This window comes from Gymnoscopelus microlampas (assembly GCF_963454915.1).
Source record: "Gymnoscopelus microlampas genome assembly, chromosome: 15".
Classification (NCBI taxonomy): domain Eukaryota; kingdom Metazoa; phylum Chordata; class Actinopteri; order Myctophiformes; family Myctophidae; genus Gymnoscopelus; species Gymnoscopelus microlampas.
Window position 1 is genome coordinate 30,426,909 of NC_139952.1, and position 12,822 is coordinate 30,439,730.

General features: G+C 40.6%; 1 protein-coding gene across 1 annotated transcript; it reads right to left on the reverse strand.

Annotated features, from left to right (window-relative positions):
* Nucleotides 1-6,023: 6,023 nt before the first annotated feature.
* Nucleotides 6,024-11,607, reverse strand: med10 (mediator complex subunit 10). The gene is made up of 4 exons (XM_084080776.1): nt 11,356-11,607; nt 8,749-8,832; nt 8,327-8,429; nt 6,024-7,124 (listed from the first exon to the last, which is right to left on the reverse strand). The coding sequence occupies exons 1-4, from the start codon at nt 11,475-11,477 to the stop codon at nt 7,029-7,031; spliced, it is 405 nt and encodes a 134-aa protein (XP_083936902.1). The 5' UTR covers nt 11,478-11,607; the 3' UTR covers nt 6,024-7,028.
* Between the last annotated feature and the right edge of the window lie 1,215 nt (nt 11,608-12,822).

Below are 12,822 nucleotides of genomic sequence, written 5' to 3' on the forward strand. Positions count from 1 at the left end.
TGACCGACCGGCCGCACTAAAGCTGAGCCTGACACAACCTTGGCAGGGCAGCTGCTATAGTCCCCAATGCTAGAGAGGAGAATATGTTCATACAACAGAGAGAAGAGAGAGGGGAGAGGGGGGGTAGGGAGAGAGAACGAGAACGGGAAAGAGAGGGAGTAGATGGGGACTTGGATACGGTGACCAAACATCCCGGTTTTGTCCAGCACTGTACCGGTATCAGTGTAAAACACTAAAATGTCCCGGTTTTCAACATTCACCACCAAATTGTACCAGTTTTCGTCACAATTAATAATAGAATTAATTTTCAATCAAGTGCTCATCAAGAAAAATATAATCCTATCCCATCCTAATGAAAACACCATGCAAAAATGTAAATAATAATAATAATACAATAAAAACATTGTTGTTGCAAAAATAGCCAATCTACAAACTCACACATCGTATCACAACAACTTGTTGTGGTGTTTGAAAAATATGGTCACCCTAGGCTAGAAGGAAACCGATCAGTAGCCAAAGCAGTGAGCCTGGGCAGTGTGCAAAGCCCCAGCGGTCAGTCAGAAGCACTTAGTATTAGCATCAGAAAGGCATTATGCTAATAGCATCAAAGGCGGCAGCCCCTATAGCCACCATTGTGTTTCCTGCTCCTCCAACCCAAGGGCACGGGAGGATTTTGCATTTCAACCGACGTTTTTGGCCCCTAAACTCCCTAAAGCATCTGCATGAAGCAGTTAAAATGCCATGCATTTCACAAACGGTATATGGCCTAAAGCACCCGCCAAGCACCTACAATGTGAAGCCAGGGACTGCAGTGCTAGAATCACAATTAGTGTTACTTTTGTTCTCAGACAGGAGAGAAATTAACTAACAATAGATCACCTAACACTACACCAAAAAGCCCACCACAGAGTGTAACACGGCACAGTACTCTGCCCTTTCTCGATTAAAATACGTGCATATATTACTAATTGCCCATGAAAATGTACATATAGTACATTATGTTAGTAATGTAACATATTTATGTTATTGTATTTGCAAATATTTTATGTACAATATGTTTGGGGTGTAAAACACAGAACCGAAGTTCCAAACCGAACGGCCCATACTGACTGAACGGCCCGTATCGAATGAACTTAAATTTGTTTTGTTTTTTAATGCGGAACTAAAATACAGAGTTTCCACACCAACATAATTAAGCTGGTGCACCATACCCATTCATTCACAACAACACCACTTCACGCTCAGTGGAGTGTTGGGGAAGAGGAGCGCTTGTTTTTCTTACCTCAAAGTCCACATTAAACCACTTTGAACGGAATGTGCAATGAAAAGGTTTGCATTTGTTAAATGTTCAAATAGCCTATGTATATAGGGTCAAAGTGGTTAAACAGATTTTGATGCTATATTAACACATTTAGCTGGGGACCCCCTGGAACCCCCTCAAGGACCCCTAGAAGTTGGGTAAATAATTGGGTAAATTACTATTCAAAAAATCATGGATCCCGCTGGCCTAGCGGTCCAGGCGCATACCACATATGCTGGTAATCCAGCGTGTCGCGGGTTCGACTCCCGATCCTGACGACCTTTGCTGTGTGTCACCCCCCATTTCTCTCCCCATTTCCTGTCAGCCTACTTTCATATCAATAAAGGCAGAAAAAGCCCCAAAACATATCTAAGAAAATCATGGAAACTTTAATGACTTATTACAGCAGCCCAAGGTCAGTGGCTCACTGCTACATTTCAAAAGCCTTTTGTGGAGCTTTTCAGTTTGTAACTGTTGAAAATTGGACAGTTGCAGACAAAATCTCCGGCAGATGGAGTTTACGAGAATTCAGGCCAATATTTACTCCATCCTGGGTATTGCTTTAAAATCTGTCAGCGTCAGTCCTTGTTAAATACCAATCAGGACGGGCCCATATAAAGAGCCACAGAGAAACAATCCATCCACCTCAATGGATGGCGTTTATAGGCCTACAGTACCTCCATCACTCACAGTCTCACACTGTAGCTACCACTCCCCTGGGAAGAGGAGTTTGGCCATCATTAAAGGACTCTTAACCGCTTGAACCCCAGCATGCCTATTCTGGGGGGAATATTTGCCAAAAATAGCCGATCTACAAGCTCGCAACAAGCTCGCTCGTAGCATTATAAGCATAATTATAATGCATTATAATATGCTTATAACACACATTGTAGAGCATTTAAAATAAAAGGCTTTACAATGATTGCATTATGAGTGATTTTTAGTGTGTATAACTGTAATTATATATATTATATATATAAGCAGATTGGATTTATACTTACGTAGCAAGTGTTACCCAGGAGGGCATTGTGAAGGTATAGCCTTGGTGACACTGAAGGGCCCCCACCCGGTAGCCTGAGGGAAGATGAGGGGGAGGCAAGTGTACAGAAGACAACACAGAGACCAAGTCACCTTGAGTGAGTCATACAAAGTTCTCAATGACAGATAGCCTACCTACCTGCACAGAGTAGAATACGCCTCCCTCTCGCTCTCTTATTCGTTCACTGCAGACACACGCGCATCCACGCATACACATGCACACATTTACACGCACACACGCATTTCTCGCACAGCATCATCCTTGTAAGAGAAATGGCCTGACCTATATTGAAACACAAACACAAACACAGTCACACGACGCACGCACGCACGCACGCACGCACGCACGCACACACCAGGGCTAAAAAAAACATATCGGTTCCTTTTATTTCACAGCTATGCCCTGTTATTAGATTGAAAAGGCTGTCCTTGAATCCTAATGCAAGTTCGTAAGCAATTCCATCAGCTGCTCGCCTGCGGATGTAAGACAGCTTGGGTCAGAAGGTAAACTTTGGACAGAACCCACCGAGGAGCAGGACAAAGACAAGTGGATGACGCTTGATGCCTGATGATGCTTAACCCATAAGACCTGAGGCCGATTCTAAAAACGTCTTCTAAACAGTTTTCTGAAAAACTTATGTTGCTATATCAGTAGTTCTCAAACTTTTTCATGTCGACCCCCAAAATTATTTGTATTTGGGCCGGGGGTCCCAAAATCTCAAAATATTTTGTTCCAGGGACCCACCAGAAGAGAAGATGTGAGTTCAAAATGTTTGCATAAAAAATAGATATAGCCTATATATTCAAAGATTTGCACAAATGTTCACTTAAAAAAAGATCTACAAGCAGATCTACAAGCTCATAGCGCGGCACGAAGTGACGCGCTATGAGCTTGTATATCTGCAATTTTAGAAGAATCGTGACACACACACTCATATAGCTAAATTCTAAAATGACAGATGCTTTCCCCGCTTGAATGGGTTGAGGTCATCCAAAAAGGTTGATGGGGCTGAGTCACACAGAGAACACACTAAACAAAAAAATGGCATGTGTAAAGTGGTTATAGTTGGCCTTGACATGATATGGCACCTTTGTCAAGTGGTGTTATAATGAACCATTAGAGGTGCCTTTAGATTTTTTCTCCCTGCTCTCCCTCTCCATGCCCCCAACCCTTCTTTTTCTTCTTCTCCGTTAATAAGATGATGATGGAGCTTATACGCAAAAAAAAAAAAATTCACCCACTTCTTTACACCTGTAAACCAGCGATGTGACAATAAAGTTGTTCTTAAACTAAGCTGAAGAACCAGTATGAAGCTATGAAGAACCATACAGGGGATGAACAGGTTCTTTGTATGGCAGCAGCGTTTTATAGCAGCTCAACCTCAAAGTAGTGAAAGTACCACTGAAGAACCGCTGAAATAACTTGTGTGAATAATGCTGACTGACACTTTAAGCCTAAGTAATTACACAACTCCTGTTAATGATATCAGAAGTGTTATTATAACTCTGGATATACAGTATGAAGACTTAAGTTTCATTTATTACTCCATCGGCGGTGTTGCTTGCCTGATTCCATACAAGACCTTTGTTAAATACCTTTAACAGCTTTTGTGAGGAAGGAACAATTGATTCAAAGATGACAGATCTTCTTCGGATTAGTGGCTTTTTATATAGTGCAAAAACAATCAATTTGATCATTGGCAATGCTATTCCTCCTTGCTCTGTACACGACATGTGTACTTTAGTTGAGGCTCCCCATGACACTTATTACACATTAAAATATTTGGTCAGCCTAACCTGCCACTGAGACACCAGGGAACATTCTAACAGACATATTTAGCTGTGCCACATTAAAACAGAGAAATAACCCTTATTAATGAAACACTTGAATCGTCATTGTTGAAGCAAAGAGAATACATCACTTTTTCCCCAACATACCTTACACACCTGTTCGAGAGACACAGATGAAAGATGGCTATCTGTATTACCATGCTGCGTCATCAGCAACGCAGATCGCAACCGGTAATGGGGCTCATTTTCCCCTCCCTCTGTCCCAGAGGACTGGCCTTCAGGGTCAGTGGGGCGTGTCTGTCATTGGGCTTAATCCCTCCAGAAGGAGGAACGAGGAGGCGTGTTGGGCTGCGGTCTGTTCTGATGACGGGGCGGTGGTTCCGGAGCATCTGTCCCCCCGGCCTGCACACAGACATAAGCAGACACGCGTGGCAGTGCAGTTTCACTTGACACCGGTGGGACACATGACCTGTATGACCCAGTCAAGTGATGTCACTGAGGCATTGTGACAGCCAGCCCACATCTGCATCTGTCCCACTGACACATTTACTCATGTTTCTGCACTACTAAGATTTAGTTCAAAGTTAAAGCTGTCTTTACAAGACATGGTTGGGTGGACAAGCTGATATTACATTTTCCTGTTAGAGTTCAGTAGTGAAATAGCAATATTGACTGTGTATTCTTTGCTTATTGTGTTTTGTGTTGTATGATTTCTTGTGAAGTGCACAGAGACCCATTGGGGTGATGATGTTGCATTATAAATAAATAAAAACTGAACTGAAACTGAACTATCAGTTGTTTTTTGGCTCACAGGTACATGAAACGGGAACACAAAGGCAAGGTGTGTAACTCTAGGTGCAAGGTGTGTGGGTGCTGTCAGACTGGATGGATTCTGCTTATCTTAAAGTTAACTTTTTCCAACTAAACTGTTATTTTTTATTTCACTGGTATATTTTTCACAATAACCATTCCACCTTAAAGTATTTCTTGACAACTTCTCTACAAGTTGATAACAAAGTCGTCAGGGACCTGTAAAGGGTAATGACACATTTACTCATGTTACAGCCCCAGATAAGGTCCCACTGACACATTTAGTTACGTCAGTCTCAGATAAGGTCCCACTGACACATTTAGTTACGTCAGTGTCAGATAAGGTCCCACTGACACATTTCCTCATGTTTCAGGTCAGAACAATAAATACAGAAGTCCAAATGCATTTGGAGGTAGAAGAACAGGTCAACTTAAGACCAGAGACCAAAGACTTGCGACAAAACAGTTTAAAGCCTGATATGTTAAACTTAAGTTATATTAACTTGCCTGTTAGCTGGTGGCTTGTATTTCTCTGTCTTCCTGGCTGTCAACATGGCTCTCAAATTAAATAGTTCCTTCCCTGCAAATAAAAGAATAAAAGTTCCAACGAGCATTATATCATGCTATTATTGTTTGCAAATTACAATCTACTTTTCAAGTCACTACATAGGGATTGTAACTTTTATCACAACAGTAGATATACAATTAGACCGGCTATTTTCTGCATGCGACACCGTTGTACGACTGAGCATAAATTAAGCATTAGAAAGTTGCAGAGAAAAATCGCAGTGGTCTGAAAACAGATGCTTGGACAGGACACAACAGTTGATCTTGGTCAAGTGAATAGACACCAAAATGTCATGTAAAATTGTCTGATATTTTACTGCCATCATCATTTAGCATGCTCTCATATAATGTACAAACAATACACAGTATTACTGTTGCACACTTTATATGTAGTGAGAATCGTATGCATTGCATACAGATAAGAATCTTATTGTGAACTGAATATTTTGCATACAATGTAATGAAATTGGTGCCAATAATGACATAATATAATTACAATAATAAAATAAAAACTCAATTTCACTCAAAAAGAGGCTGATTTATTAACAAAAATGATAATGCAAATACATAACAAAGAAAGAGTTAATTATGCTTTCTGGCAATGTCAATTTGTCAGGCACAAAATTACTACACAAAACATTTGCATTCAGTTTTCATGGCTGTCAGAAACCTGAGTTTGATACAAAACGGTATGAATTGCGGTATAAACTTGCTATGTTGGACACTGAGACAAGGTTTTAAAAAGGGTACAGTGAGATATTGTATAAACATATGTACAAATAGTGGATGAATTTCCTCAGAACTGCAGAAACCCAAAGCTATCTACTGTACAGTTGGGTTAAAGACACATTCTGTTGCCAACACCATATTTTCAGACATGACATCAATGTGGTCATAAAAAAAGCAGCATAACTCCTTACAATTTCTTGCCAAACCACTGCAGAAATGACTTTCTTTTCTATAACAGCATGCTGTGACACCGGAGGGCTAGAGAGAGAGCGCGCGAGAGAGATCCAGTACAAACAGTTCAAACTATACCACGTAAACAGTTTGAAATTAATGAGTATTGGCTAGGGATGAGCTCAGCTGTTTAACATTTTACATATCATATGCTCCAATCGAGTTCCTTCAAACTGAACAAAATTCCAATTTTCAAGAAAGAAATAGAGGTGATTAATGGAGTCAGGAATATGGCTGCTGAGCTGAAATTAAAGCTTGTCCCACAGGATCGTAGTCAGCAACAACCAAAGCAAAAACTAAACAAAACACACACACAAAACACCATGATAATTACTTTTAAATTAACCACTTAACCCTATATACTTCGTTGACCTGGTGTCCCCCAGGGGTGTGTACTTGGCGCCCCTCCTTTTTTCCCCTCTACACCAAATGTCTTTGCCGAAAAAAAGCCAATCTAAAAGCTCACAAGCTTAGGGAGGTGAGGGTTCATGTGGTTAATATTCTGTTGGCAGCCACCACTAAGTCGTTGGTTTCAGGAGTCGGGGGCTGAACACCGGGGGCGCTAGGACGGGGGGTCTTCTCCGTGTATGGCCTTATATTTGGCCATCTCCTCTGGGAAGACTTTGCCAAGCTCCGAGATTAAAAGACTCTTGAATTTCTGCAATAACAATGATAACAGAATTAAATTAAAATTGTTATTAAACTTAGTGTATTACAAGTATTAAGTTACTTTCTTCTTCAAAGTGCCATTTAATAAACATTTTATCTTAGTTAATTTGGCTAAAAATAAAAATCTATCTACACTATCACAGTCATACTAGGCTGTTAAGCGTGATGATGTGTCTGTCATTTTAGCAAACCCCATTTTTAAGACATGAAAAAGCTTTCAAAATTCACGAGTGGGGGTATTTAGTAACATATTTTATGTCATAGAACAAGATGTGAAAATCCCATAAGCCTGTGTTAACCACAAACATTATTTCAGGGCATGCCTTTAACCAAAAACCCATTCAAAAAACCCATAATCTAAATTCCAACACTAAAATTTCCCCAAGCAACTGGGAGCGCTATCTGGTGAGGACACATGAAGTGTCTCCTTTGCATAAGTTTGTTTTACATAAGGAGTGAAGTAAGAATTTATATCCGTTTACTGTTTAGTTATTCGGATACAGCAACCGATGTCTCCTCGGGCTATGAGATGTTAGCCACGCTGTTTTTGAGGGGACCACAGTGGAAACAAGCCACTGGCTTTTTTGTGTTTTTTACACTTCGCTGTTTTTTAATTGTTGCACCGTGTACTTTTAAAAATGACAATAAAAATATTCAATTAATTATTCAAAGATGGGATCCAAAAGCAAGCATTACGCACTGCGTGCCAGTGGTCTGAGAGTGAAAGCGTCCCATTTGATTGAACTGGAAGAGATATCGAAATTTGCTATTTACTGTATCTATGAATAACAGTGATCAAAGCTGTTGAAGCAGCATGTCTTCTTTATTCTTATGAATAAAACATAGCCTACCCCCCCTGTATTCAAATTCCTCTGTTCTTTTTCACAAACTGCACCCTCATTATTAACGTTTGAGCATGTGATAGATATACACTAACAAATTCAATAATGGTTTGATTGAACTTTATTTACACAATCCTGCGGTTTGTTGTGCGTAGCTGTATCTATTGGAGAATGCGTGTCAAAACAGTTCAACTCCTAACTAAGCATATAGAGAAATACAGCGTCCAACACAACATGACATCTGAGCAATAAGCTATACAATCCGACAGTCTGCCACACCAACATTAGATTCAACATGAACCCAGTTGAATATTGAATCATTTCGCCCTGACAGACAACAATTTCTCACCGTCATGGTGTCGATCTTTCCTTTGACCTGCTCGTTCTTAGCCAAGGCTCTCTCCAGACACTCCTTTGTGTATAGCTGGGGGTTCCGACCTTGATCGATGTATCTATGAACACAAATAACACTAGCTGAGTAATGTCAGCTCTGGAGAATAAAGACATGGTGTGACAGTCAACTGTCTTCAATGCTGGCATCAGTGATGTTAGGACACTCTTAAGCCCTATAGACTTTGTCGTACAATGATAGCTTAAATAGCTTACCGGTATTTACAATTGTGCAATGCAATGCATTATGATCTTGTAGATCAGATATTTTTGAAAATGTAAAAATAGGAACTCCAGAATACATTTTCTAAATAGATAGAGAATATTGCATTTATAAAAGATGTCATATAATAATTTACAGTAATATGAGAGGTGACTCACTCAAAGGCCTCTAGTGGAACATTGATCTCATGAAGCTGCTGACGACACTTCTCGACGTCTTGTAATCCGGATATCATGAAGTTTCTGAAAGGTAACGTGTAAAGTTAGAACATTTTGAATGGAACTTTGTGGCTTCTTGATTGAGATTGTGTCAGGACTGGGTGGTACATCGCGAGGCTTGGGACCTTTTCACCTTTTCATATTGCCCAGATCACAAGGCTGATCATATGTTCAAGTAACCAAAAACAAAGGCAACATAATAGGCTAAATGAATCTATTCATGGCATTATGTTTTAATATAAATCATGTTGCTTAAGGCATGTTCCAGAACCAGAAGAGTCTCATAAACATTTTTCTGGCCTCCCTCCCCTCTTCTCTCCCACTGGCTATGTGTGTTTTATTAGCTAGAAAGTCCCAGTAAAATACATGCTTTTGATCAGCGATCGGGTCGCTATTAAAATAATCTGTTATTGAAATCACCCGTATTCGCTATTTTGGAAACGTTTTTGAAAATGTTTGCCTATAATAATGTGCACAAAATAAGAATGTCAGGGTGTTAAAAGTGGTTAAAAATTCCTGATCAGTGAATCCCTAGGCAGGTCCAATCTAGTCCAGAGTGGGCCGGCGCCCGGCAGTTTGAGTTTTTTCTTCTTCAATAAATAAATATTAACTGTGAGTACTGCAATGTGGTTCAAAGTTGGGGCATTAGGCTGGTTCTCATCATCCCGAAATCTAATATCCTGGGCTCTGAGGGGGAGATAAGAGTGACCACTTTGTACTTGGATTGGACCCTCATTTTGATTCTATAGCTGCACTTTTATTATTATTTCCCCGATGCGGTGTGTGTGTGTGTGTGTGTGTGTGTGTGTGTGTGTGTGTCTATGTATTGGGTTCCACTTGCTCCCCAAGGGCAATTCTCATTGGTTGGCAAGACATGTCATGTTCCTCCACATGTGACATTTTCTATGACAGTCTGTATTATTACTATATTATAGAGTACCGAAGTCCTGACGCCACTTGTTCATCCCCTGGTTCACAAAGGTAATTTATCTATGGAGAATAACATTGGGTCATCTTAAAATCGTCTCGTATAAGAATTGTGGTCCAAAAATAAACAAACCGTCCCGGCGACATTCACTCATAGTTGATACAGTCTGTTTCTGGCGAACATTTAACTGATTCGGTGGCAGCAAAATTAGCGTTTTCTCATCGTCAGTTGATGCTTCATATCCATATACGAGTCAAACCGCCGGGATCATTTTTTTATATTTTTAACACAGTTCTTATTTGACGCAATATTAAACACGTCAATGGGGGGGGAATTCAGAATGGAGGAAAACAAAACGCGACCCAGGTAGGATGCGTAAATTACGTCAGACTTTGGTGCTCTATTGTGATGATTATTAGTTGGTATTAAGCTACTGAAAGTCTAACAGGAAGTACAATAAGTACAGAAATTCCGGTAGGCTGGACAACATGTTGCCTGACAGTTTACTTACCTTATACCTTATAGATGAAAATGTTCTTAACATTGCTATTTGTTAACCTCCCAGGTTGCACATTAATATCGATGGAACCACAATGAAAATAAGCCCTAGGGTTTTTTGGGTTGCCCTTTAACCACGATGACTGTGTGCAATCTATTGTTGTTGTACATTTGTTTCTTGGGTCAATAAAGTCAATCAATCAATCAATCATGAGTTCATGTAAATCTATGGTCTTCATCACAATCATAGTAAATTTCATTTTTTTATGTGTAAGCAATACGAGGGGGGGGGGCACTACATGTGTGGTCTCCCTAGCCTACGACACCCCACTGTGTTAGGCCTGTTCATCATGTGGCTCTCAGACTACCAAGAGAGAAAGAGTGTGTGTGAGCATGTGTGTGTGTGTGTGGGTGGGGGGGGGGGGGGGGTTACCATTTCTATGCATTTGATGAATAACCTTTTCCTTCCTTACTGTAAATCGCTCTGGATTCAGCGTCTGCTAAATGCATAATTGTAAATTGTGTGTGTGTGTGTGTGTGTGTGTGTGTGTGTGTGTGTGTGTGTGTGTGTGTGTGTGTGTGAGAGAGTGAGTGTGCATGGGGGGTTGTCAGAAGATGAGGTGTGGATTGGAATAATGTATTGAACAACATTAAACTCTGGTGGATTTTTAAGAAACACAAACATTGCAGAAAGAAAGGATGATTCAAGCTTTCCATACAGCTGCAATGTTGGTGAGTTTAACGTCGTTTAATACAATCAGATAGGACTTTTCTGTTTGGATGTATGGGCTGTCAAAGTTTGGTATTGCAACTCTAGATTCCAGATATAAAAAATTAAGTTAAGTTTAGGCATAGGTTGAGGTTATGTTTAGGAATACCACCGGATTTGCCCCGGGGCGACTAGCGAATCTGTGCCCCAGTCCGTCCAGTAGTCCTTACGCCCGAGTTATATCTCACCGTACGACGGTGCCGCATGTCGAAAATAGCCGATCACGCGTTGTGAGCCCGCTATTTTCAGTTCATAGTAATCATATTAATAGAAACCCTTATTGGGAGACGGTTAAAATGCAAACACACTCAGCTTGGTGTACATTAAACGCACGTGAACGTGAACTACTTACAGTTTCTGGTTGAGTCCCGTCTGGCTGCTGGGCTGGAAATCGCTGACGATGATTCCCAACTGTCGAATATTCTCAACGAATTTCTCCAGGTGCTCTTCGAGGTTATCAAATCTCTCCGCCATGTTTTAATACACTGTTATCAGATCGCTTTGTATGAAACGTAGGTCGTTTAAATCACAAATTATACCTTTTAATTCATCACCATCTCCTAACAACCCGCTTCATTCCCAAAAGCCACACAACACATACACACGGAACACTTTCCGGCAGTCTGTCAGCGAATCGCTGCTCCGTTACCATGGTAACAAACAGTCAGAAATGGCCACCTTTCGATACTAAACGTCGTAAACTGTCGTGCTGCCAAATGGCAAAGCCGTTTTGCTACAATCATAGTGAGTGATTGATTGGTTGATTGATTGAATACTTTATTAACATTTTGCAAAAAAAAGCACAGAAAGTACAGTTCTATTCAAAAGGATGCTAAAAGGATTCAAACCCAAGAAAGCACTATGGCTTGTTTCCTTTGGGGTCCTGTGTATTCAGTTCATCAACATTGAATGACAGACAAATAAACAATACTATGCAAAAACATCATATAAACGAGTAGTAGTAATAAAAAAATAACTACAGTAAACAGTCCGGGGGGTGGCTTGGCCAGTTCTGCATTGCAGCCACCTGTAAGTGCTCTTTTAGAACGATTTTGAAGGAGAGTAAGGATTTACACTTGTTTTTAATGACTGTTGGTTAGAGCATTCCACATTTTGGTGGCATAGCAGTAGAAGGACTTTATCCCCTCCCTTGTTCTGTACTATGTCCTCTTCCTCTACCCTGAGCCATTCCACCCTAGCAAAATGAGCAGGGGTTGGGTTGTCAGCCAAAAGCAGTAGCCTGACCAGTTTTGGGATGTCTGGAGAATTGTTTTTAATGCATTTGTGGTGCTATGGTACCATGGTGCATGCATAGTGAAGTGACATTGGATGAGTGCTCCTGCTATAGTCATCAATGTATTCCTACTGACCAGTGAGGAGATCCTGTACAAACATCTTGATCTTTGGTTGACTTTTTTGATTACTTTAGTTGCAATTTTTTCACTGGAAAGATTTGCCTCTAAAATACAACCCAGGTAGGTAATTTCCTCTTTTCTTGTGATAACATCATCACCCACCTTTACTGTGAAGCCATCGGCCTTGCAGAGGTTTATTTTAGACCCAAAGATTCAGTTTTACCCAGGTGTAATGATAGTTTGTTATCAGGGAGCCAGGTGCAGATTTTACTGAGTTCAAAGCTAAGGGTTTTTTCGACCTGCAATTTGTCCTTGTCCGAGACCAGTAGAGCCGAGTAATCCGCGAACAAGAACAAATTGCAGTCACAAGCTGTTTACATATGTTACTAACAGTAAAGGCCCTAGTATGCTTCCTTGCGGAACGCCACAGCTCATTCGGAGGGTGGGGGGGGATCCGTTCACCT

Coding starts and splice junctions, on each gene's coding strand:
- med10 (XM_084080776.1), bottom strand. CDS start 11,477: ATGGCGGAGAGATTTGATAACCTCGAAGAGCACCTGGAGAAATTCGTT. Junction 8,833..11,355: donor ACGGGACTCAACCAGAAACT/GTAAGTAGTTCA, acceptor GTTACCTTTCAG/AAACTTCATGATATCCGGAT. Junction 7,125..8,326: donor GAAAGATCGACACCATGACG/GTGAGAAATTGT, acceptor TTGTTATTGCAG/AAATTCAAGAGTCTTTTAAT.